Source organism: Synchiropus splendidus, chromosome 1 (genome assembly GCF_027744825.2).
Source record: "Synchiropus splendidus isolate RoL2022-P1 chromosome 1, RoL_Sspl_1.0, whole genome shotgun sequence".
Classification (NCBI taxonomy): Eukaryota; Metazoa; Chordata; class Actinopteri; order Syngnathiformes; family Callionymidae; genus Synchiropus; species Synchiropus splendidus.
Window position 1 is genome coordinate 56,089,329 of NC_071334.1, and position 21,817 is coordinate 56,111,145.

At 40.5% G+C, this 21,817-nt stretch overlaps 1 protein-coding gene across 12 annotated transcripts in view; it reads left to right on the plus strand.

The window, feature by feature from the left end:
• Positions 1-21,817, plus strand: part of rimbp2a (RIMS binding protein 2a) — a 64,568-nt gene that overhangs the window by 28,413 nt on the left and 14,338 nt on the right. For 9 of the 12 annotated variants that reach the window (XR_008414793.1, XM_053867205.1, XM_053867196.1 and 6 more), the window contains 13 exons: positions 5,075-5,164; positions 6,433-6,555; positions 9,141-9,224; positions 10,282-10,326; positions 12,384-12,576; positions 14,782-14,924; positions 15,005-15,084; positions 15,149-15,258; positions 16,498-17,319; positions 18,220-18,243; positions 19,207-19,358; positions 20,160-20,915; positions 21,494-21,649. Coding sequence is in view for 11 of the 12 variants with exons in the window: in XM_053867205.1 (XP_053723180.1) it covers positions 5,075-5,164; positions 6,433-6,555; positions 9,141-9,224; positions 10,282-10,326; positions 12,384-12,576; positions 14,782-14,924; positions 15,005-15,084; positions 15,149-15,258; positions 16,498-17,319; positions 18,220-18,243; positions 19,207-19,358; positions 20,160-20,915; positions 21,494-21,649 (2,778 nt within the window). In the remaining variant the exon portion in view is untranslated. The remainder of the gene's footprint in view (positions 1-5,074; positions 5,165-6,432; positions 6,556-9,140; positions 9,225-10,281; positions 10,327-12,383; positions 12,577-14,781; positions 14,925-15,004; positions 15,085-15,148; positions 15,259-16,497; positions 17,320-18,219; positions 18,244-19,206; positions 19,359-20,159; positions 20,916-21,493; positions 21,650-21,817) is intronic. The other 3 variants (XM_053867209.1, XM_053867286.1, XM_053867272.1) reach the window with 2 other exon arrangements.

Below are 21,817 nucleotides of genomic sequence, written 5' to 3' on the forward strand. Positions count from 1 at the left end.
AACAATCTTGTAGTGAAAGGTTCATGGGTCATGAAATTGACCTCGATCTATCTTGTGAATGATTGTTTTAAATTAATAAAGGATTTTATTTCAAGTCATTTCAAGCTCTGATGATGCCAGGTTCAGTTCAACACATCACCATTGAGCTTAGTATAGCTACAGAGCAAATATATTAACCTGTGTATATGTAAAACTTAGACTTGGAAACCAATGAAATTGGATGTGAGAATTTTTTCCCTTCATTCATCAATGCTGACTAGAATTTCACAATTTCGGCCTCACTTTGCGATCATGCCCTCTGCACTGTCTGATTCAGAGCTGATGTTTATATTGCAACTTCTTTGGCCGCCAACAACTCATGTTGTCTTTCTGCCAGCGTTTAAGTGGGACACATTCTTTCCACCGTGTCATCTGATTAACAACTGTCCTCTGGAGATTGAAGATGGAATATTAGATGTTTGCCGTCTGCGGCACGCTCAGACTCAGCAGTAGAAATTGGTGCATATCCACTCTCATCATATCACACTTGACGTGTTCTATATAATAACCACGGCTGAACAAATAACATTTTTTTTTTCAATTAGACACTTCATATATTTCATTGGAACAATATGTTTTGCATTGATTTTTCATTGTGACACTGATTTCAGTGAAGCTTCACTTCTAGTTAGGACCACCGCAAGAGTGGCTCTGTGCACTTCAGTCAGTTGCACTGTTTACAGTGCCGTGAACAAGCATTCGTGACATCAGTTCTAGTGGAGTAATCAGAACTGTAGGCAAAAATCTGCCATATAAAACCATATTAATGTTATAATTTGCATTATTATTATCACTATCTGTAATAATAATCATTATAATAATAGTAGTAGTAGTCGGTGATGTTTCATCCTGCGAATACTGTGGGTTGATGCTTGAAAAAGGCACCAAGGCACCAAGTATAAGCACCACTGAGAGCACCACTAAAAGCTTATTGTTTGTGTTTAGTTGCCCTGCAGCTTTTTCAAATTGGCACAAAACCATGTCAAGCTTGAGAACAGGGTGACAGACGAATCTTGCTGTCCAGTTTTGTCTCCACTCACCTCTGCTGATGATAGACCAACATGCTGCTGAGGAATATGTCATGCTTCACCAGCGTGGAAGCGTGAGTTTACTGAACACTCACGCGTTTTAAAATAGCTTGTACCTGCAGTCCTGTCACATGGCCTGGTGACAGCTGTGATTTGTGCCTCAGTGATGCCGCCTAGCTAGGTGGATGGTAGACGATGAGTTCTAATGTGAAAACATTAGCAATAGATTTGACAAGATTGCTGCTAGAGTTTGTAAGGGAGTGAATCTGCATTAGAAACCTATGCTTTTCCGAGTCACTATAACAGGCAAGGAATCTCAGAGCAAGGAAACTGTCATTTATCCTCTAGTTATATTTACATCTAACTTCATCACAGATATTTGCTCTGTTTAATTTCCGTGCATATGTGTTTGTCACTCAGCTTGTCCATGTTTGCAAGATGCTGTGGAGTGTTAAGCCTAGCTGTGAATGTGTGACTCAGATGACGTGGGAAGAAGGAAACGAAACAGCGTCTCCATTCCTCGGGCCTATGAAAAGGAGGATATTTTCACACCTGCGGTTTGTTCTCTGAGTCAGTGACATCTGTGTGTAATTGCGGCAGATTTCCCTTTAGCTTCTTTCTATACCCAAAGATTCATGCAGAACACAGGCATCCCAAAAACATAAAAGCTTCAAATTGACAGGAGATAAAAGAGTGACTGTTTCTGTAGGGTGTTACGAAAAACGCTGAATATTTAAGTCAGCAGCCTGTCTTACGTATGAAAGCTACGTCATTAACAAATGTGACATGCATAAAATATTTTATATTTATTTATATTTGTATTCTAATACAGTGCATTTAACTAGTGATTTTAAGATTTCAAGGTTCAGAGTTCAGAATATTTTTAAGGCTATCTGTGAAACGTAAGTATTTTGTTTAAAACTAATTGCACATTTAATGGTCTCCATGTCTTCATACATAAATAAAATAAATACGTGAATAAAAATATATACAAATGTAAACACAAATATCTCAATTTCATGGTGCTTGAAATCAGCCTGAGAAGATACACTTCCGGGTTGTTGAATTTAAATCTACTGGAACGGAACACCAAGAGCTGTCTTGTTCAATACTCCAAAATGTAGTGTACATATCTGGTTTAGACAAAATTGGAAGTGTGGATGAACTTGACAGTGACATTTTAACCCCCAGGATCTTGTCAAAAAGAGGGTATTTGATATTTTATGACAAGCATCAAATCACTGCGGTTGAACTTCGGTCACACTTGGTTTTGGAAGTCATTGAGAGCAAGCTGTCATGCGATGAGACTCTCATTTACATGTCAGAAACCTCTCTCACACAAGTTTCATGTATCCCAGGGAGTAAAGGAGTAAACTGCGCTCAAAACAACCCAAAAACCAAGTGGTCATTATTATAGGTTTGTGGATGATGAATATCAACATTCTATTACTATATACAAAGTAGTTTCAGAATGAGCGAAAACGCACATCAATGTTGTCTGTGCCATCCTGAAATGGAGAGAACTTCTTGTCTGATAAATACCCATCAGCTAACCGTAGATACTGTAGTAGAAATTTACAATCTCCTTTTGTTACAAATAGAATCCTGTATGCTTGAATGGCAAAAAGTATGCCAGAGCAAATGCAAATAAAAATGATTATGTCATCATTTTTAGAAGCTCATTAGAAAAGGTTTTTGTTTGTTTTCCAGTTCACCACTCTATGTTATTGACTGCATCCCTAGAGTCACCTTTACGTCTCTTCCGCCCCCTGCACCGCTTCCTCCAAGTGTCACTGTCATGTCCTGTGGTGTGAGTGGAGGGAGAGGAGGGGTGTGTAGCTGGCACCACATGATGCAAGTTGTCTGCCTAAATACCAACGGTCTGCAAGATCAATTCTGACTGGAGCTGGGCGTGGTTGTGTCGTCTGATGTGATGTGGTGGCGGAGTTACACAAGAAGAGCAGCAAGTGAACTCAGTCACCAGTCTCTCCTGTCCTTGTCTGTTCTCTGGCTGTGTCCCAGTGTGTTTGTGTCTTCCTCTGACAGTGTTACCTTCTCTCTAGTGGCAGACTAAAAGATGGTTAGCCTCTTGTTTTGGCATGCTTTCTCTTCTGGCTGATCTTTTGACCTTTGCTTGTCTCTTGATACAATAGGTTATTATATATTAGAGGTCAATTTTCTTGGCCTTTTAATTATACTTTGAATTTTCAATTAAATTTGTTGGTCGAGAGTTTGGTGGTCTGGAATCGGAATTAAATTCCTGTTATTGACCTGTATTTCTTTATTCACTGTCCAGTTTTTTAAACCAATATTCAATGTCTTAATGGATCCATCTGACTCTCGTAATTTATGAATGTATTAGTGATCCACAATGTGGTACTGAAATCATTGCACCACAATTTTCTAGTCTTAAGCCTCTCCTTCCTGTGTGGCTTATGTCAACAGTTGTGCTGTCGCATCTGAGGAATGAGAAGCCAAAGGTGGGAACACATCACTGGCAAGTCTGCAGCTCAGCACTTAGTCCCTAGCAGAGTCACAGTCCTTTCCTTTGAAAATCGAGGATGAGTCATTCAAAATGTAAAAATGTAAAATGTACAAGTAAATATTTCAGTGAATTAATGGTTAACATTTTTGCATTAAGGTACTAAATAGGACCTAAATAAATGACTTAAAAGTCATGAACTCCAAACTCATGAGGTCGGCAAGTGTGTCAGTTTCACTGAGGGCTCAGTGCGTGCGTGTCAAACTCAAGGCCCAACAGTCCAATCCAGCCAGCCAAGAGATGTTATGCAGACCACACGATGACCTGCAATTGCTAATGCTCAAGCTTTGTCTTTTGTGGACAGTGTGAGTGTCAAGAATTAATCTGAAAATTTCCTCAAAACTGATGCAGGTAAAAGGGAATAAAATGCAAATTGCTATCGCAAATTAAAGTTGGTGGAAAGGAAGAACAATTTTGGGTTTTGAAGCTAAAAATAGGAGAATACTTTCACATAAAAAAAAAAGACATTTTGGTTCTGCACCTCAGTCTGTGTTTGAAATTGACCCCCTTGTATGATTGACTCTGACCCTAACCCTTGTCTAATCCTGGGATTACAGCGTTTCATTTTAGTGTAAATTGTCTTCTGTGTCAAAATTGTGACTGGAGGAGGAAGGCCTGGCCTGGCAACGCTGACCGGTCCCAGTCGTGCTGCGACCCACAAAGAAAGAGAACTTGTTTGACCATGTGTTGCTTGACCACCACTTTGATTCCTCACTCCATCTTTGGCCACATCCTTCCATCATTTCTACCATAAGACCATAAGTTTGTACCACGGAAGTAGCATCTTCTATGCAACACTGATTCAAGAGTTGTTCACCTGCCTTGCCACAGGTTCTCATCAATGCAATTTTATGGACTCACTTGGAACTGTTCAGTCGGTGCTTTTTATGATTTTTTTTATTTTTCCGTCAATATCTACCCCACAAAATGACTAACACCACAGCTTTTGCAGCTACAATGAGGAACTGTGCATGTGTGCTCTGACTTTATGAGGCGGTATTATGTTTCAAACGATGACCCTGCATGGTGAAATGGCTCTCCTTCAGACTTATGATAGGAAGAGAGCGCTGCCCCAGTTTCACTCTTGCGTAATGATGTAATGCTTGAGTACCTGCAGCACCAGCATCATGACAACTTCTGAATGTGAAACTGTGCAGTTCAGACAGAGATTTTTACTAAGTGCTGGAATGGCAAACTTGGGCACAGTTTAAAAAACTCCCAAGCTCCTGGTCCTGAGTCACTGTTGTCACTTGTCATTTCTTTATTGTTTACCTCATAAATAAAGCCACATATGAAGCGTCAGCGTTCGGGAAGAAATGAAAACAGGCTTGCAGACAGATGGAACCATGCAACGTGCTTTCTGTTTGTCACTCAGCGAGGCGTAAAACATCTTGCAATGTGGATGACAGTATGTCATAGCTGCTCATGTTCTGATCCTCTCTGTTTTCGGTCTTCTCATCTGCAGAAATCCAAGCTCCATGCTGCTTTACAGGAGAAAAATCGTCTGAACCTCGAATTGATCAGCTGTCACCTGAAGGCATCCAAGTATGACCAGGTTCGGCAGCATGTATTACACAAACACAGGCACGCTCAAAGTGATATAAGAGATAGATATCCGGGGCTTTATGTTCAAGGCTCTTACATCAATCAAATGTTAGTCATGCTATCTGCACCGATCAATACACCCGATTTAACAAACATCATTTATAATTATGGGCACTGTCTGTGTGGAGTGGGTTGAGATGCTGGCTTCTTTTGGGAATCTATTTGAGTTGTAGTCCTATTTGAATACGCGGTATCCAAAGTGACAGTGGAGTGACCAAGTCAGATTTCTGTGCGTGTCATTTTGACTGTCAAAGGTTGAGTTTAAGGCTCTGTACACAACATATCACTATCAAATGAAAAAGAAATAATATTATAAAGTGCAGAAAGCTATACAAAAGAGATTAGACACAATGTGCAAGAAAAAACAGATTCAAGGACGGAGTGAACAGAAAAACGTGCCAAAGAATCCTTCACTGTAATGTTTTCAGGGATGAATTGTACATGTACGTTTACATTTAGCATTTACAATTGTATATTGTACATGCTTTCAGGTATGTTATAAATCCCAATTGATCATGATATTGAAGTTGATTAAATTCATTGACATATATTTACCATCTTAAACTTTAAGATTTTGTTTTAAAATGGAAAGAAAGACAGAAAGAAAGAATTGAAAGTATTAATATTGACACACATGCAGCATTGATACAGACTTGAGAACAGACAAATTAATCCTTGACAGAGACCTAGTTAGGCAATTTTGTTTTTGATTTAATTTGTAAAATGAGCCAAAGGTGGATTTAAAAAATGTGGATTAATATAATCAGAGAAAAGGAATGACACATTTGCATAACAGAGCTACAGAGCAAATATAAAGATTCCAAAACTTTCTGACATAACTTTAATGCAATAGCATAAAAAACAATAGTATAATAATCTTAATACGTCTAATAAAAAATATGTTGCCTCGAATGATGAAGCTCAAATTAGCCTTCAATGCTGGCACCTCTTGCAAAAGCATAGTATGAACTTCATCTTCAACGTCGTGTCGGACGGAAAAATGGGTCCCTTGCACCCTGATGTGGCCACCTTCAGAGGAACCGTCATAGCTTAAGGACGCTGACTGATGGAGACGTGAAATGCTGGACTCAGCAGCGCTGTGTCATCAAAGCTGAATACCATCATGCTGTTGAATTTACGCCGCAACTCTATCTGCCTCCAGCAAGTATGCATGCATGCTGCTCTTTTAATGGCTGAAGATTTCCTCTGTCAATGCAGGTACGATCTGACTACGAAAAGCTGAGGAAGACCTTTCTCGTCGTGAGCCAGGAGAGAGCGGCGGCACAGAAGCAGAGAAGTGAACTTCAAGACAAAGTGGAGAACCTTGAGCAGGTTCTAAAAGTAAGGAAACTGGACTCAAGTATTGTGTGTCGTGAGAGGACATTTTATTGGGATTTGACGTATTTCAAATTGTGTAAAAACACATTTAAATTGAAGCATTTTCAGACCAGAACATAAATGAAGGCCTCAATGTTTAATAAGTTTAGTTCTATGACACCATTATTAGGGCAGTCAATAGATTAGAATTTTAAGTTGAGTTGAGTTAACTTGCGATTAATGGTAAATTAATGACATTTTGTATCTGTGCTAAAGGTAACTTGTGTAGCTTTGAAACTAATTATACTAACTACTGGAGCATAAATCCGAGAACAAGCTCTGAGCTCTGTCATCTGGGAGAGTAGATTTTGGTGCTTATCCACATGGAAAAAGCCAGTTGAATCAATGTTGTCTGGCTTTCTAAGTTGCTTTGGCCATGTGTGAATTTTAGCTGTCCACATCACCGGCGTGATACAGGTCTGTTTCTATGCAAAAAAGAAGTGAAAACCTATCACTTGCATGTGGCTGGTTCTCAGTTCGTGTTTCAATGGTTCGTGTTTCAATGGTACATGACTAAATACAGTGGAGGCACATTGCAGCTTGATAAATAAAACAAATGTAGATTTTCCCCGTCCACAGTGCAGCCAAACATCACATCTTCTTCCTTCTGGAACGAAGTGGGACAAGTTACAGAAATGGAAGAGTGTCAGCTAAATTAAGATCACAGCGTTGTGGACATGGAACTCAGTGATAGGTAGTACTGAATCAAGGACGATCAGTAACCCAGTCCGCCATTCTGAGGAGTTTTTGAATTCACGTCATTTTCCATTCAGCCATCCGTTTTCGAAATATAAAGCAATCTGACAGACAAGTCTAGCAACTGACTCACAACAGTCTCCTCCTCCGAGCATCTTTTATTGATTGTCTGTGAGAGAGAGCCACATCAAGAAGAAAAAAAAAACGGGACCTTGCACTCAAAACTACAGGAGTGTTTTGTCACTCGGTAATTGTGTATTGATTATAACAGGTCTATTGAACAGATGGGGCGCGTGAGAAATGAATTCACAGATAGAAGCCAGACTGTTAAGAACAGAGTGGAGCAGAAGCCATGTGTTTGTGTGTTTAGTTTCTTGAGAGTAGAGAGACTCTGACACAGGAATAAAGTTAGATGATTTGTAAAATATCAAGTGCTCATACACAGGCAGACAGAAGATGAGACGGTGTGATCACAAACACATATGAATAAAACAAAGAATGCTGCTGGAGAGGAACACACAATCAGAAAATAAAAATCTAAGCAGAAAGCTAGGTAGAAAGCTTGTAGTGGTCAAAACACACTCATGGTTGCACCGTGTAAGCAGCAAACAAAGAGCACGGCAGAAAAATGTCATGAAATGAGCACACATGAAATATGCAAACATAATATCTTAAATCTGTTTGGTCTCAGATTAAACCGATTACTGGGTTCCAGTTACCTTTCAACACACTCTGAAATAAACAATGAATTTCAGCACAAAAAAAGATCTTTATGGGATTTTGAAAGGTGTATACAATACCTTTGCCTTCAAGCTTAAATGCACTGAGGTGCTGCCATCGGATTGTAGGCTTGGCTGTCCACTGTTTTTGGTTTATTTATTTTCATTCTAAATAAGTGATGACATGTTCCTTACCCAATGCAAAATACAAGATTTTATTATTGTCTGACATTTTCCCATGAAACAGAATGGCAAGTGTTTCCTCAGTCTAGATTGTGTTACTGTTTTGACTGAACAGCTAGACCCCATATGAGGTCATTTGAAGTTGAAATCAACTCAGTAGGGACTGGTTCAGTCCTTTTCTGCACACAGCCTCTCTCTGATTATGTAAAGCAGTCGCTGCCTGCTCAGGACACCTCAAAGCTGCTCCACATGAGGTAAAGAGGCTTTTCTTCTTCTCAAGTAAGAGAGATGATGGAGAGAATATGATGGATGTCAAAGCTTTGCAAGCTGTCTTTGCTTCTTAAGCAGCCAGAGAAATCACATGGTTGCACCCTCGCTCTTTCTATAAGATGTGTCACATGATCGACTCTGCTGCTGAGGGCCTGACTCTTCGGGCCTGAAGCAAGGCTTGAATATGAGAACTGAGAATTCAAATCAGCATGATCATTTTGACTTGAATTGTGAGTCCAGCTCTCATCATTTGAGAACATTCAGTTATTGATTACAGCTGCTTTGAAACAACAATCGTCTTTTTGTGGACAACCTGCTGCTGTTGTTCATAACTCATAACTCATTGATTTCCAGTGTATTTAACCCATTAATTTCCAACGCAATCGGCGCATAATAATTTGTTTTGCATATCACTCAAGATGGCAAATGTTTTCCCACATGGCTGAGTTCGTCTGTAGGAACCTTTGATAACTAAATGGACCTCTACAATGTGAGCAGAGTTTTGTGGCCGACACAAAGGTGGACATTGACCTGCTAAATACGTTGATAAGAAATCAAAAACCAGTTGTCTGTCATGGACCACTGCAGAAGCACATGTACATTCTGCAGCACCACATGCTTGGTCCCTGTAGCATGCCGGTGGCTGCTTGATGAAACTTATGCGTACTTTTTTTTCGCCAGCATATGCACGAGTCTGTGGAACTGAAGCGACATCTGCAGACAGAGCATGAACAAACCTGGGTATCTCTTCACTCTAAGCACAAGGTATGTAAAAACTTAAAACATTTTTACGACATATGGATATCTTTTGTGCATAATTTGAGTTAAGATTTCCCTAGTATTTGCTTATATGCAATTGAGATGTCAGAAAGAGAGATGAACCGAACATTTGGTGGCAAAATATATATGGCTAAATAGCGCAACTCAAAAAAAGCAACGTTCGACTTCAGTGGCATAGAGTCACCAAAGTCGAGTAGCATGTGACGGATCTAGCAGCACACCGTAAAATAATGTGTTTTTTTCATGCAAAAATGACAACATTTTGGCAACACACTCCACCATTTTCAGTGGCAACACTATTCTGTACTGTACTTCAGCGCTGACAGAACCAATTGACAGCTCACTGCCCGGCTGATAACCGAACAGTGGAGGTGCGACACAAGTGAAAATGAGTTTGACTTTCCGACCCATGTTTCCTCTTAATTTCATCATTTTTTGTTATCTGAGGTGTCAAGGATTAAATGTTGCAACCGTCATCATGGCGACGCTTCAGCACAAAGTGTGATTGAATGAAAAAAATATTCATTTATCTCAACATAAAATCTCTTTGACAAATGTAAATGTGTTCAATGTGCATATATTTATGTTATATTTAAAAAAAAGTATTGGATATTCACTGTTATTCAGTATTGACCCGAGCATTTTAGATTTTATTCGGCCTCGACAACAGTTTTTTAATTCAATACATCCCTAGAATTTGGAGATGAATTTGGTGACATGGTCCTTCATGACTTGTCAAAGCTACTGAACATAATTCCACTCTTTATGTGCTTGCTGTCTAATAACACCGGATTCAAACGTTCAGCACTCTGTCACACACCAGTTTCAACACTGTTACAGTAGTGCCATTCTCTCAAATCCACCAGCTACTCACCATGAGTGCAGAGACAGGACGAGACTTCATGTCTCTGAGTACCAGTACTCTGACTCTAGCTGCTGGATTGGCTTTGACAGTGTGTCAGTTGTGTTATGTAGTCTCATCCTCACATGAACTGTGATTGCAGTGTCAGCTGTCATTGTGCTTCTGTGTGTTCGTCTGCAGCCTCGTGTTCAAAGTGACCATGAAGATGATGCTCACCTTTTAGAGGTAAACAATCACACACACTACAGATGAGGTGGACAAAGAGTAGCGCATCTGCTAGGCTGTCAATCTGAATTTCCTGAAACCCCATTAAAATGAAGCAAGAATCAGAATAACAGACATACATTTTGGGTAGAGCTTAGCCTGCTTCTCTTTCTTGTCCACTGCAGCAGAGCTCATGTCTTTTACCTTGGCTCAGAATGTTAAATCTGATTTATTAGGGTGTCACAGGACAGTTTGATTTTATTAAGCAGATGGCAGGCACTGACACCGTAAGTAACATGTCTCACTGAAGAGTGATTTATGAATAAGAAAAAAACAAAACAAAACAAAACAAAAGAAAGATGTGTCGCAGTTCCTTGGAGGTGGACAGTTGAATGCTGAACTGAAAATGCATCAACATATTTGATAATTCATATGAATGGCAGATTTATTTATTTTTATTGGTTTAAATTGCTTTGTTCTAAACGGCCCATAAGAACTGATATTGATATGACTTTACTGATATTGTGAAGAGTCAAACTCAAACTGGTTGTAGCATTCCACAGTTTGCACACGCAGCCCAATAGAAACTCAGCAGGAAAGTTGGTCAAGCTGGGACCAGTTGGCGCTAGTGTCCCTCAATAAGCAACCCCTCAAATGGATCAACATGTGCACGCGGAGATCTTGTTTCCACGCCAACAATACAAGGAAGTTCTGAACCTGTGTAAATAAAGAAACAAGAGCTGTCTCAAATACAACAGTTGTGGATGAGAAAAAGTGTTCACGTGTGTAGAGCTGCGGAGAAATCAATGATCCCTCTGTATAACCCACAATGCTACACTAAACTCTAATGCTCTGTTTCTGTAAAATAAAAATGAGAGTAGAATGAGATTTATTTTAAGTCAAAATGGAAATTAAAATTTAAATCCATGGACCCATCGATAAGCCTTTGAAAAAAGGCTCTACGTCTGTTCAGAACTTCTCAAACTAGTTTGATGTGCTTACTGAATGGCAAATGCAAAAAGACTATCTAGCCAGGTGAATTGAACATCAAAATACCCGCTCAAAATAAACTAGCCAGGTTTAAAGTACACTTTTGTGTTCTGAAACCTTGTTCTTCCAGCATAGTACTGCATTTTCTCCCTGAAATATGTGAGGACAAATCATTAATTTGCTGTATCTGGCATGACAAAATCACACATCCTACCCACCTGCTGTGATTCATCAGTCACCCATTTTGGTAATGTTTCAGATGTACGGCCGCTTGAAAAGAAAGAAGCATCTATACTCTTGTTCTGCAGTTCGAATCTCATCAAATGTTGGGAGGAAAAAATGCAAATCACAGAATCCTTGGATTTATGAAGCTGCTGAATATACATTGATTCTGTTGTTTCTGTGGCAATAAAAGCTCATTTTCATTCAAAATTATGTTCATTTGTGGTTTCCCACGTTTTCATGGTTTTCCTTCTTTGACATTGAGCCTATTGGTGTCTACTTCTTTTTTCCAGTTTCCCCTTCATTTGCTTTCTATTTTCATGCATATGCTTTCTTGGGAACAGCACAAACAGGACAAAATTGTTCAAGTATTAATGATTTCATGTGATTCTTTCCAGTCCTTTCATCACATTTTCATTATTCCCAAAAATAATAAAGCGAAAGCAGTTATCTGTAAGGATGCTGAGTAAGCCATTTTATTTCCGTCAGCAGGGCTGTTACAACTGTCGTGCCAATACTATGTCAAAGATATGATGTATTTAAAGATGTATAATCCTCTTAACTGTGCTGTGCTCAGCGTCTGTTATCAAGCAGTGTTCAGCAGAGCGAACCGGTCTATATTATCATCAGCTTTATCGCAGCGTCTTCAGTGGAACACGTAGCCATGAGCTCGACAACGGCTCCACGGGGATCTCTTGCTAATTGCCTCCTTTATTTGAAGGCCATTACTAGTTCAAACATCTGCTAACCTTCATACAACTCATCTCTGAGAAATGACATGTAGGATTGCACATTTCCTCCTCATGGTTGAAGGCATACTTCCTTTTTCTCACTTCTTCTAACACTTCTCTTTTCGTGTGTCAAAGGTGAAAATAACTGACCTGGAACAGAAATGGAGGTCACAGACTGAGCATTTCCATCACCTGTCCAAAGAGCTGCTCAATTGCCACTTACAATCAGATAGTGTGGAGACCCGTCCCAGTTATCCCACCTACTATTCCCAGTCCCCCACCTCACCAAATAAACAAGTCCCTCCAGTCATCAGATCTGAAGATTCAGGTGCGTCACTGCTCTCATTGTAATATCTGCAGCAACTGAGATAAAGGGGCCGTCCAAAGTCAATCATCCAAGGGAGGAAAAATACATTGAACATTCTGGCACTGTCAGGAAATAGGAGTCTTCACATAATGCTATATAAAGCCGCTTTTAATTCTTAGTTGGCATCACATATCATAAAGCTTATCTATGGTGTCCCTCACCACTGACTGTCCCCATAACTCAATATATTTTCAATTGAATTATCTTCCATCCACATAACATTCCAGGAAGATGCCAGAAAACGACTGAACAGCTGAGCTACACACCACAATATTCATGGACCTTCATATTGATATGAACCAGAGATTATCTTGTTTTTTTGTTTGCTGTATATTCGACTTAATTTCAAGTGTTGAGAGTAGGTAATAAGGCCCACAATAAAGGACTTAGTGGGCAAGATTGGGCCCCTGGGCCTTGAGTTTTACATGAGTTTCATCTTTAACTCTGACAGACCAACTTCGGATATTACTGCCGTAGACTTCCAGTCACCTCGCTATTCAAACCTCAATATAAGCCTTGCCGGCTTGATGCAACAATGTCCTGATTTTCAAAGGCCTCCAGATGACACGTTCCATTCAGAAAAGCTGTGAGGTTTCATTGACATACTGTAGTTGCTCAAAGCCAAAAATGACACAGCAGAACTTGTCATCTAATGGCCTCTGAAAATGAGGACGCTGATTCACGAAACCCTGTTAATCCTTCACTACTCGCTGGCTATTGAGTTTTAGGGTTAGGGTTAATATAATACAATACAATACAATACAATACAATACAATACAATACAATACAATACAATACAATACAATACAATTGTGTTACTCAATAGAATAAGTTGATCATTTAAATGCTTGAGAAAGGTTCCCTTTTTCTGTATTTTGTCAAAATTTTGTCTTGTGATAATTTGCCTGGAGAAGCCAATCACAGCAGCATTTAAACAGCAAGTACACCACATTTCATTCACTGATAGTGTTCATAGAACTAAAATTAATCACCTTGTTATGTTTTTTAGGAATCGGAGTTGAGGTAGTGATTGTGCTGATGAGGCTTCATGAATCACTGTCCTTAGTTCCAGAGCTCAATAGGTGGTGTTTTGGTCTTAAAACCGATGTCAGGTTTCATTGAAATACTTGTTCAAATCCAAAGATTTTAGACCACACAGTGCCATCTGGTGGGTTCTGAAAATGAGGACTCTGTTTCATGAAGCCTCATCAGTACCTCAGGATGAAGAAGTGTCCTCTTTTTCCATGCAGAGTAGCTGGCAAAAAAAAAAAAAATATATATGTTTTTTAAATTGATGGGGACGCTGTCTCATGAAGCTTCATCATCATTATCAACAGGTATCTCAGCATGATCATACATATATAAGATGTTCAATGCAACATTTGCTTCTTAGGATGGTTGGCAGTTACATTAAATCTTTGCTGTGGGTCCATCCTTGTAACACAGACTGAGTAATGGGTTCATGAAACAGTGTCCTAATTTTTAGAGGCGTCTAGATGGTGATATGATTCGAGGTTTCATCAAAATAGTTGTTCAAAGCCAGACATTATACAGCATGTATCAACATTGATGACAACTTTGTCCAACAGCAACAAATAAGGCCTTCAAAATCTAGAAAAAAAAAAGCGTTGACACTTACATTTAAAGGGTTGAATGAATGGAAAGTCAGTCTGGTCGAACCCCAGATGTCGCTCCCGCTGGCTTGATCAGCTCACTCTGGACCAGAGATGGACAATATTAATGCCTTATTCCTGATCAATATCTCCCTTAACTGACACAGGCCTGATGTATGACACGAGCGCTGTTCAGCGTGTTAGTATTCCGTCTAGAGTCGAGCCATGATTACAAATGTCCTTTGGCTCATCATTAAGCTTTTTGAGGTTCTGCAAACCCTTTTTTTTTAACCCAAAATGAAGATAAGACATTCTCAGATATAGAGGTTCTCAGGGGCTGCGACGCATGTAGGTCCAGAATTTAAATGATCCTTTATGCCTGCTGTATTTAGGGACAGATGGCCTGGGCATGCATCCTGACAGCCCTTGCCATGAGAGGTGTGTTAAGCATACTAGCTTCGGCAGGAGATCAATAGCTGTGCAATGAGCTGCAAATGGGTGCGGAAGGATTGACAGTTGCTCTTTATTTGTTATGGAAATCAATTCCTCTCAGGGAATGAGATCGCGGCAAACACGTCACTGCTGATCTCCGGGTTTTCGCTCAGCCAACCACAAACTGGAGACAGAGGACGGCCACAAGTGCTGCCGGTCAAATCCAGCGCTGTGACAACAGACAACGCTAGCGGCACAAAAAAGGTGACCCCATTACACCATCTCCCTTCTCTCGCTCTTTGTAGCCGTAAAACACTTAATCGTGAATTGTTATTGATGCGCAGATGGAGGATGAGCCGAGTCCATCACCCAGGTCTAAGCCTCGGTACACTGGCCAGGTCCGCCTTTGCACTGCCAGATACAAGTAGGTGTCCTCCTTGATATCATTGTTGTTGGTTCCTTTTTGACACGACGAATGTAACTTTCAGCTATAACCCCTATGATGGGCCAAATGAGCATCCCGAAGCAGAACTCCCTCTGGTGGCTGGAAAGTACCTTTACGTTTATGGCAACATGGATGACGATGGCTTCTATGAAGGTAAAAAACAGAAGCAGTCATTTTGGCATTCATGGTTGTTGGTTCCTATTTCAATCATTTCATCTATATTTATTGCTTAAAACGATTCAGTGAGCCATCCATTGTCTAATCTCTTCTGAAAACATTGGCCCAGACACAATTCTAATCTTCTGCAAACTCACGAGCCACGCACAGTAGCAGTGACTCATCAGCTGTGGGTGAGGAGATTGTTCTCCAGTTTGTGTTTATCATAAGAATTTGGCTTTTGACTGAGCTCTTTCAACGTAAGACACTGGTCCCTTTAAGGCTGATGACTAATCCAGCAGGGCCCAGATTAGCCTTGCACGCGCAGTTTTACACGAACACCCCCCCCCCAAAATGTAAACCTTGAGAAACCCCTTATTTGCTGTTGGAAATCATGGCCACTTGTGCAGTAAAGAAAATTCTATTGGAAGCAGTGTTTATATCGCTGTCACTGTAACTATGTTACAATGTTGACATATAGTAAAGTATGACTATGACTTGCAAAATAGTCCAAGTATAGTACATCTTGTACATTGCCAGCATGTAACGTACAAAATGTACTCCATTTGAGACAGTCTTCTTGTCATAAAAATGTCCTCAATTTGATTGTTCATTGGAAATTGCTTGATAGTTATTTAATTCAGTGGCATTCAGACAACTGCTCTATATTTTTATTGCCACCACATTACAGTTGAAAGTGGTATGGGGTATAAAATTTCACCTCAGAATGACTGGACTCCACACTACAATTTCAAATATTGTAAATGTCCATATTAATTGTGTGCTGTGGTATGGTAAGGGTAACCTCAAATGAACACCAAAAGGGGCAAATCAATGATTTAATATTTAAGAAAAGAAAAAGAACATGACATGAAATATAGACATTGACCGAGAAGTATGAATTAATAACAGACAAACTGAACGAAGACATGAAGATATTCCCTCTCAGGTTGTGCAGCTTTGAGAGTAGAAATCCACTTTCAAACATAGCGGTTTGTTGTCGAGCAGCTGGTTTCTGACAGGAATCATGTGAAGTCTGGTGTAAATGGTCGCGCATAAGCAGAAGAAATTGGAGTGACGGATGGATAACATTCGTCTTTTTTCTTCACCAAAACCTGTCTGTTGACCGAACCGCTTCATATAAAACAGTAGATTTAAATTTTGCTCATCAGCGTTGGTTCCAACGACGATTTTGCTCCTACAAATGTGAAATAATTCCTGATTTCTGTGTCCTAGGAGAACTACTGGATGGCCAGCGTGGACTTGTTCCTTCTAATTTTGTGGAGTTTGTCCAAGACAAGGAAAAACCAGCAATTCTGGCTGGAGAGGCAGGAGAGGAGCTGTCCTCACAGGGTCACACACCTTTGGCGCTGATGCCGGCGGACACAAGTTCCTCTCAGGACAGTCTCCTGAGTTCAGCCAATGCTTTGGTTCCCTGTAGCAATGGGACAGGTGGGCCCATCGACCCTGAGGACCTGGCAGAGGATGTTGTGCCTTATCCTCGGAAGATCACTCTGATCAAACAGCTGGCCCGGAGTGTCATCGTGGCTTGGGAGCCTCCGATCGTGCCTTCTCTGGGCTGGGGGAACATCTCCGGCTACAATGTCTTAGTAGACGGGGAGCTTCGTGCCAGCATACAATTTGGCGCTCGCACTAAGTGTTTACTCGAAAAGCTGGACCTGGATGGTTGCGTTCACCGCGTGTCGGTGCAGAGTGTCACCGACCGAGGCTTATCCGACGAGTTGCGTTGCACCTTATTGGTGGGAGCCAATGTTGTAGTGGCACCTTATGGTCTCCGGGTGGACGACATCCAGAGAGACACAGCCGAACTCTCTTGGTTGCCCAGCAACAGTAACTATAGTCATACAGTATTCTTGGATGGAGTGGAGCATGCAGTGGTAAAACCAGGAAGGTATAGACTCCGCTTTTTTAACCTGAGTCCCCTGACAGTGTACAAAGTGACGGTGCAGGCTCAGCCGCACCAGGTGCCATGGCAACTGCCGCTGGAGCAGAGAGAGAGGAAAGAAGCTGGCGTGGAGTTCTGCACTCTGGCTGCAGGTCAGCAAAACTCATTTCTCTCCACTACATCGTAGATACTCACTATCAATAATATATCTTGCCGCATGGCAGGAGATGGACGTATGAACATTTTTAATAATACCACCTGATAATAAAACTCTGCCTTGGTTTATTGGCAAATTTTAATAAATGTGGAAAAATATCAGTTCAGATCTAGGCCGCACTGCCGCCGAATACTGAGGCAACCCATAAAGTTTGGTCAGAAAAATGGAGATGGAAAACATACACAGCATTTTGCACATGATATTACTGAGCTAATCTAAATTAAATTTTTACGTATCTTTGGGCATTTGCTAATAAGCACGAAAATTCAGAGCAAATTATTTGTTTTGAGCTCACTAAGTATACTTTAGAGTTACAGATGGAAATGAATTTGTACAGTGTAATAATGATTTTAAGTATTTAAATACTATGCATCAGAAATAAATCTACATCTTTTCTATTATCATCATAAACAGTTACATACTGTGCTGAAATTGTTTAAAAATATTTTTTCACTCGCTAGTGTGCTGTTAGACTCTTCTCTTATCAATGAAAACATTACAGACGGCAGTATTCTTATATTTATTTTCCTTTGTTTCACATTCAAGGAACTTATTTTTTGTCAAACTAGATATAATAGCATCGAATATTTATTTAAGGCTTATATTGTTTAATTATCTGGAAATTGTAATTAAATGAAAATTTGGCAATTGTGTCAAATCTCAGACCTTAAAAAAACACTTGAAGATCAAGTATGTTCTTGCATTTCAGTATCTTAATGTCAGTACACTTAGGATTCACTTTGCAGTCCTCAAGTATTTGTTATATTGTGTCACTGAGAACTATAAATGCCACATTTGTTTACTGTTCTATTGTTGTGCGTTGTATTTTGTCCAGGTCCAACACCATATTGCAGAACAGGTCAGAATGAAACACCAGCCCCGAGCTCTCACATCTCACTTCACTTTTAGTGTCAGGATTCAAAAATATCATTCAGATATTATAATTTTATGACTGTCATTGGACGATATAGCGATGTATCGTTCAGAATCAGACAAAATCTCCATGGTCTCATCCCAACATTGCTAGTAGGCCATTGCAAATGTCTGATGACTGAACAGAGCATGTCACTGACTGGAGCACTGATAAGCATGACACAAGTCCAGCCTTGCTCCGATGACTGTCGAACAAACAAACAAACAACAGTGAATTGAACAGTCCTGCAGTCCGTCTGACTGCAGTGACTATTACGCTTGAGCAGTGATTCTGTTCCAGTTCATTTGTTTCCACCTCAATGCAGTTGTGCATGCTTAACCCTGTGATCATTTCTCCAATTTATGAACCCTTAATAGACTTCATTACTATGTAATTACAGCTGGCTGGAGCGCTTAATTCAAAGTTATTTGAAATATGTAGATTGTGTAAGAGTGTCGGATTCAAGAGAGGTGTCAACTTTCCCATTCAGAAACCTGAACACAAACAGAGCGTTGAATTTCTAGAATTTAAAGAGATCATTAGTTTCACTGTCGCCAATGTTTTTGGCTTAATGGAAAAAAAAATAAAAAAATAAAAATTGGGGAATTTATAATTGGGAATCTACAACAGTATCTACGTCTTTGTATGTTGACTTTAATCTTAAACAAAGCATGTCGCAATTTCCAGCTCAGTGTCTCCATTAAATTAAAGAAAAAACAAACTTTATTATCAGTGAAAAACATACATAGCAAACATAATTTGCCAATAGCTGAACCTCATCAATATGTCCTCACCCGTTTATTTTCTCTGCATGTTTACATATCCAACCATCTTTATTAGACACTTTGCATCATCTTGCGTTGCCTAATAGATGCTTTAATAAGTAAGACCATCTTTCTTTCCCGCCAGGTCCCCCACTGCCTCCACAGGATGTACAGGTGCTCTGTGGACAGGCTCCAGGGGTGCTACAGGTCCACTGGAAGCCCCCCCTGCTTTCACCCAACGGAACCTCTAATGGGGCAAATGTCATTGGCTATGCAGTCTGCACCAAAGGGCAGAAGGTATGCAAGCAATATGTGTGTGTAAGATGGGCCGTCTAACTTTATCCTGGAACATAAAGATGAAGAATGATTTTTCACTGGTGAAATATTTGTGGTTATAGATGTTTCATTACTGTCTCGTATTGAGTTAGGAAGTTACTGAGCTATTTTAAAATGACTGGAATGTACAATTTAAAGGTCAGTCTACGCAATATCTAAGATTAAAACGATGGCTTTTCCTCAGCTCTCATCACTGACGCCTGCCTTTCCTTCAGGGTCACTACAGCTGTGAATATCTTTTGTGTTCTAGTTCCCTCTGGTGACTTTAAGGAGGAATTACAATTGAAGTCTCAATGGAAATTAGTTTGCCACCTTTCATGCCGCAAAATAAGTGCAAAAAAGTAAAAAAAAACAAAACAAAAAAAACAAAACAAAACAAAAACAAAAGCAAAACAGTGCCTAAATGATGCATGAAAAAAGCATCTCATATGTGATGTGATTGTATTATATCATGTTATGAAACGCTAATCTCCTGGAGACAAATAGGCTAAAATAAAGACTGCAGACACGTTTGATCCGGTGTAAGAAAAAAGCTTTGGTATTTCTATTTTTTGTATTATTTGGCCTAAAAAACATGCACTGATTTGATTTCAAGGAGTAAAACAAAACCAGTCAAACAAAACCTCCATCAATGTTTAAGCTATTTGCAGGGAGAGAAGAGAAAAAAAAAATCCATAGTCTAAAAAGATACTACATAAGAAGTGCTCTGTCTTTATTGTCTTTGCCTTAAGTCCTTAGTGGAGATTTTGTCTAAATTTGCAGATTGCTGAGGTGATGTTCCCCATGGCAGACTATGTGACAGTGGAGCTGACTAGGATTCAATGCCTGGAGGCGAGAGAAGTCATTGTCCGGACATTGTCTGTGCAAGGAGAATCCCAGGATTCCCAAGTTGCTGTCATTCCAAACAACCTGCTCGTGCCTCTGCCACCCATTCCCCTTCCGCCGCCGATGCACCCCCACCCGCACCCCCATCCTCAACCTCACCTGCAATCACCTCACCTTCCTCATGGTACTCCCCAGCTCCCTGCTCCTGCACTGGCACACGGACAGCCGATCCCACCACATCCTCAGCACCCCCACCCTCGACATCCCCACCCGGGCGGACCTCAGCAGCTTCAGCTCCGACCACCGCACCCTCATGCGCAGCCTTTAAATCTCAAGCCTCAGCAACCACACCCAGGTCCTAGGCCCCAACACCGACTGCCTCTGCTGCCCCATCATCAGCCGCACCCCGGACCTCAGAGACCAGTAAGTGCCAGAGACCTGGATGCCAAAGACCCGGTGGCTCACCATGCAGCTGCTATTTCACAACCGGGCTGGGACCCCACACGCTCCCCGTCTGCCCAGCCTCCCATGCCCATGCAGGGCCACACACTAGAGGCGCCAAATCTCGCCAATCTTCGCTTACCATCCCCACAGAGGATCCTTCCACAACCTCGAGGCACTCTGATACCAGACACGGTGGCCAAAGCCATCGCCCGGGAGGCAGCACAGAGAGTGGCTGCGGAAAGTGGCAAGGTCTGTTTTCCCAATATTTCGTTACCATTGTAGCTAAAAATCAATGTGAATGAACTGATGAAAAATGAAGTCTCGACAAAATTGATGTACCCACACAAAATTTAGTCTATTTGTCTTTTCTATTTGGATCATATATTTATACAGTGGGTTAGAAATGAATCTTGAATTTGTCTTTCCTCCCTGTCATTATTTAATTTTCTGCTTTTCATTTATTTGGAAACACTTTACACTTAATTATTATTTTTTTTTTTTTAAAAAGATTTGAAAGTCATAGTTGAAAGTCATGTCCTCTTTTCCTCTGCTGTATATTTTGGCTTTGAACGACAATTTCAAAATAATGTCTGATCTAAGAGCGCCCCCTAGTGGCATTTTAAATCGGTACACTGTTTCATCGACCCATCACAGCACAAAGTGAGCAAATGCAAAGATTGAATGGTTCGTTTTAAATGTTCAAAACACACCTATTGGCTCCCATGAGCATTGCCAGGACTGAACATTTGAATAACAAAAAAAAATGTAAATTTCTTTGGGTGTTTTAAAAAAGTGACTGCCAAAGGGACTTTCCACCTTTTTAACAGGTTGAGCGCAGGCCAGTGAGATACAGTGAGCCAGGTCAGACCTTTCACCAGCACCACTCTGACGAAGAAGAGGAAGACGAGGAAGGGTTTACACGGAGCAGACGAAGAGGACCGTCCGTCGATGAGTTCCTCCGAGGATCCGAGCTGGGTCGGCCGGTAAGAGCTAATCATTAGGGGCGGTTTTGTTATGTTATTATGAGCCTGAGTGGAGCGATGTGCTCTCACATGCGCGTGTGCGTCCATGCATGTCTGAGTGGCCGCATGCTTACACTACGATGTTTATGTGTGTTCATGTGTGTTTGGATTGTGTGCATGTCTTTTGTA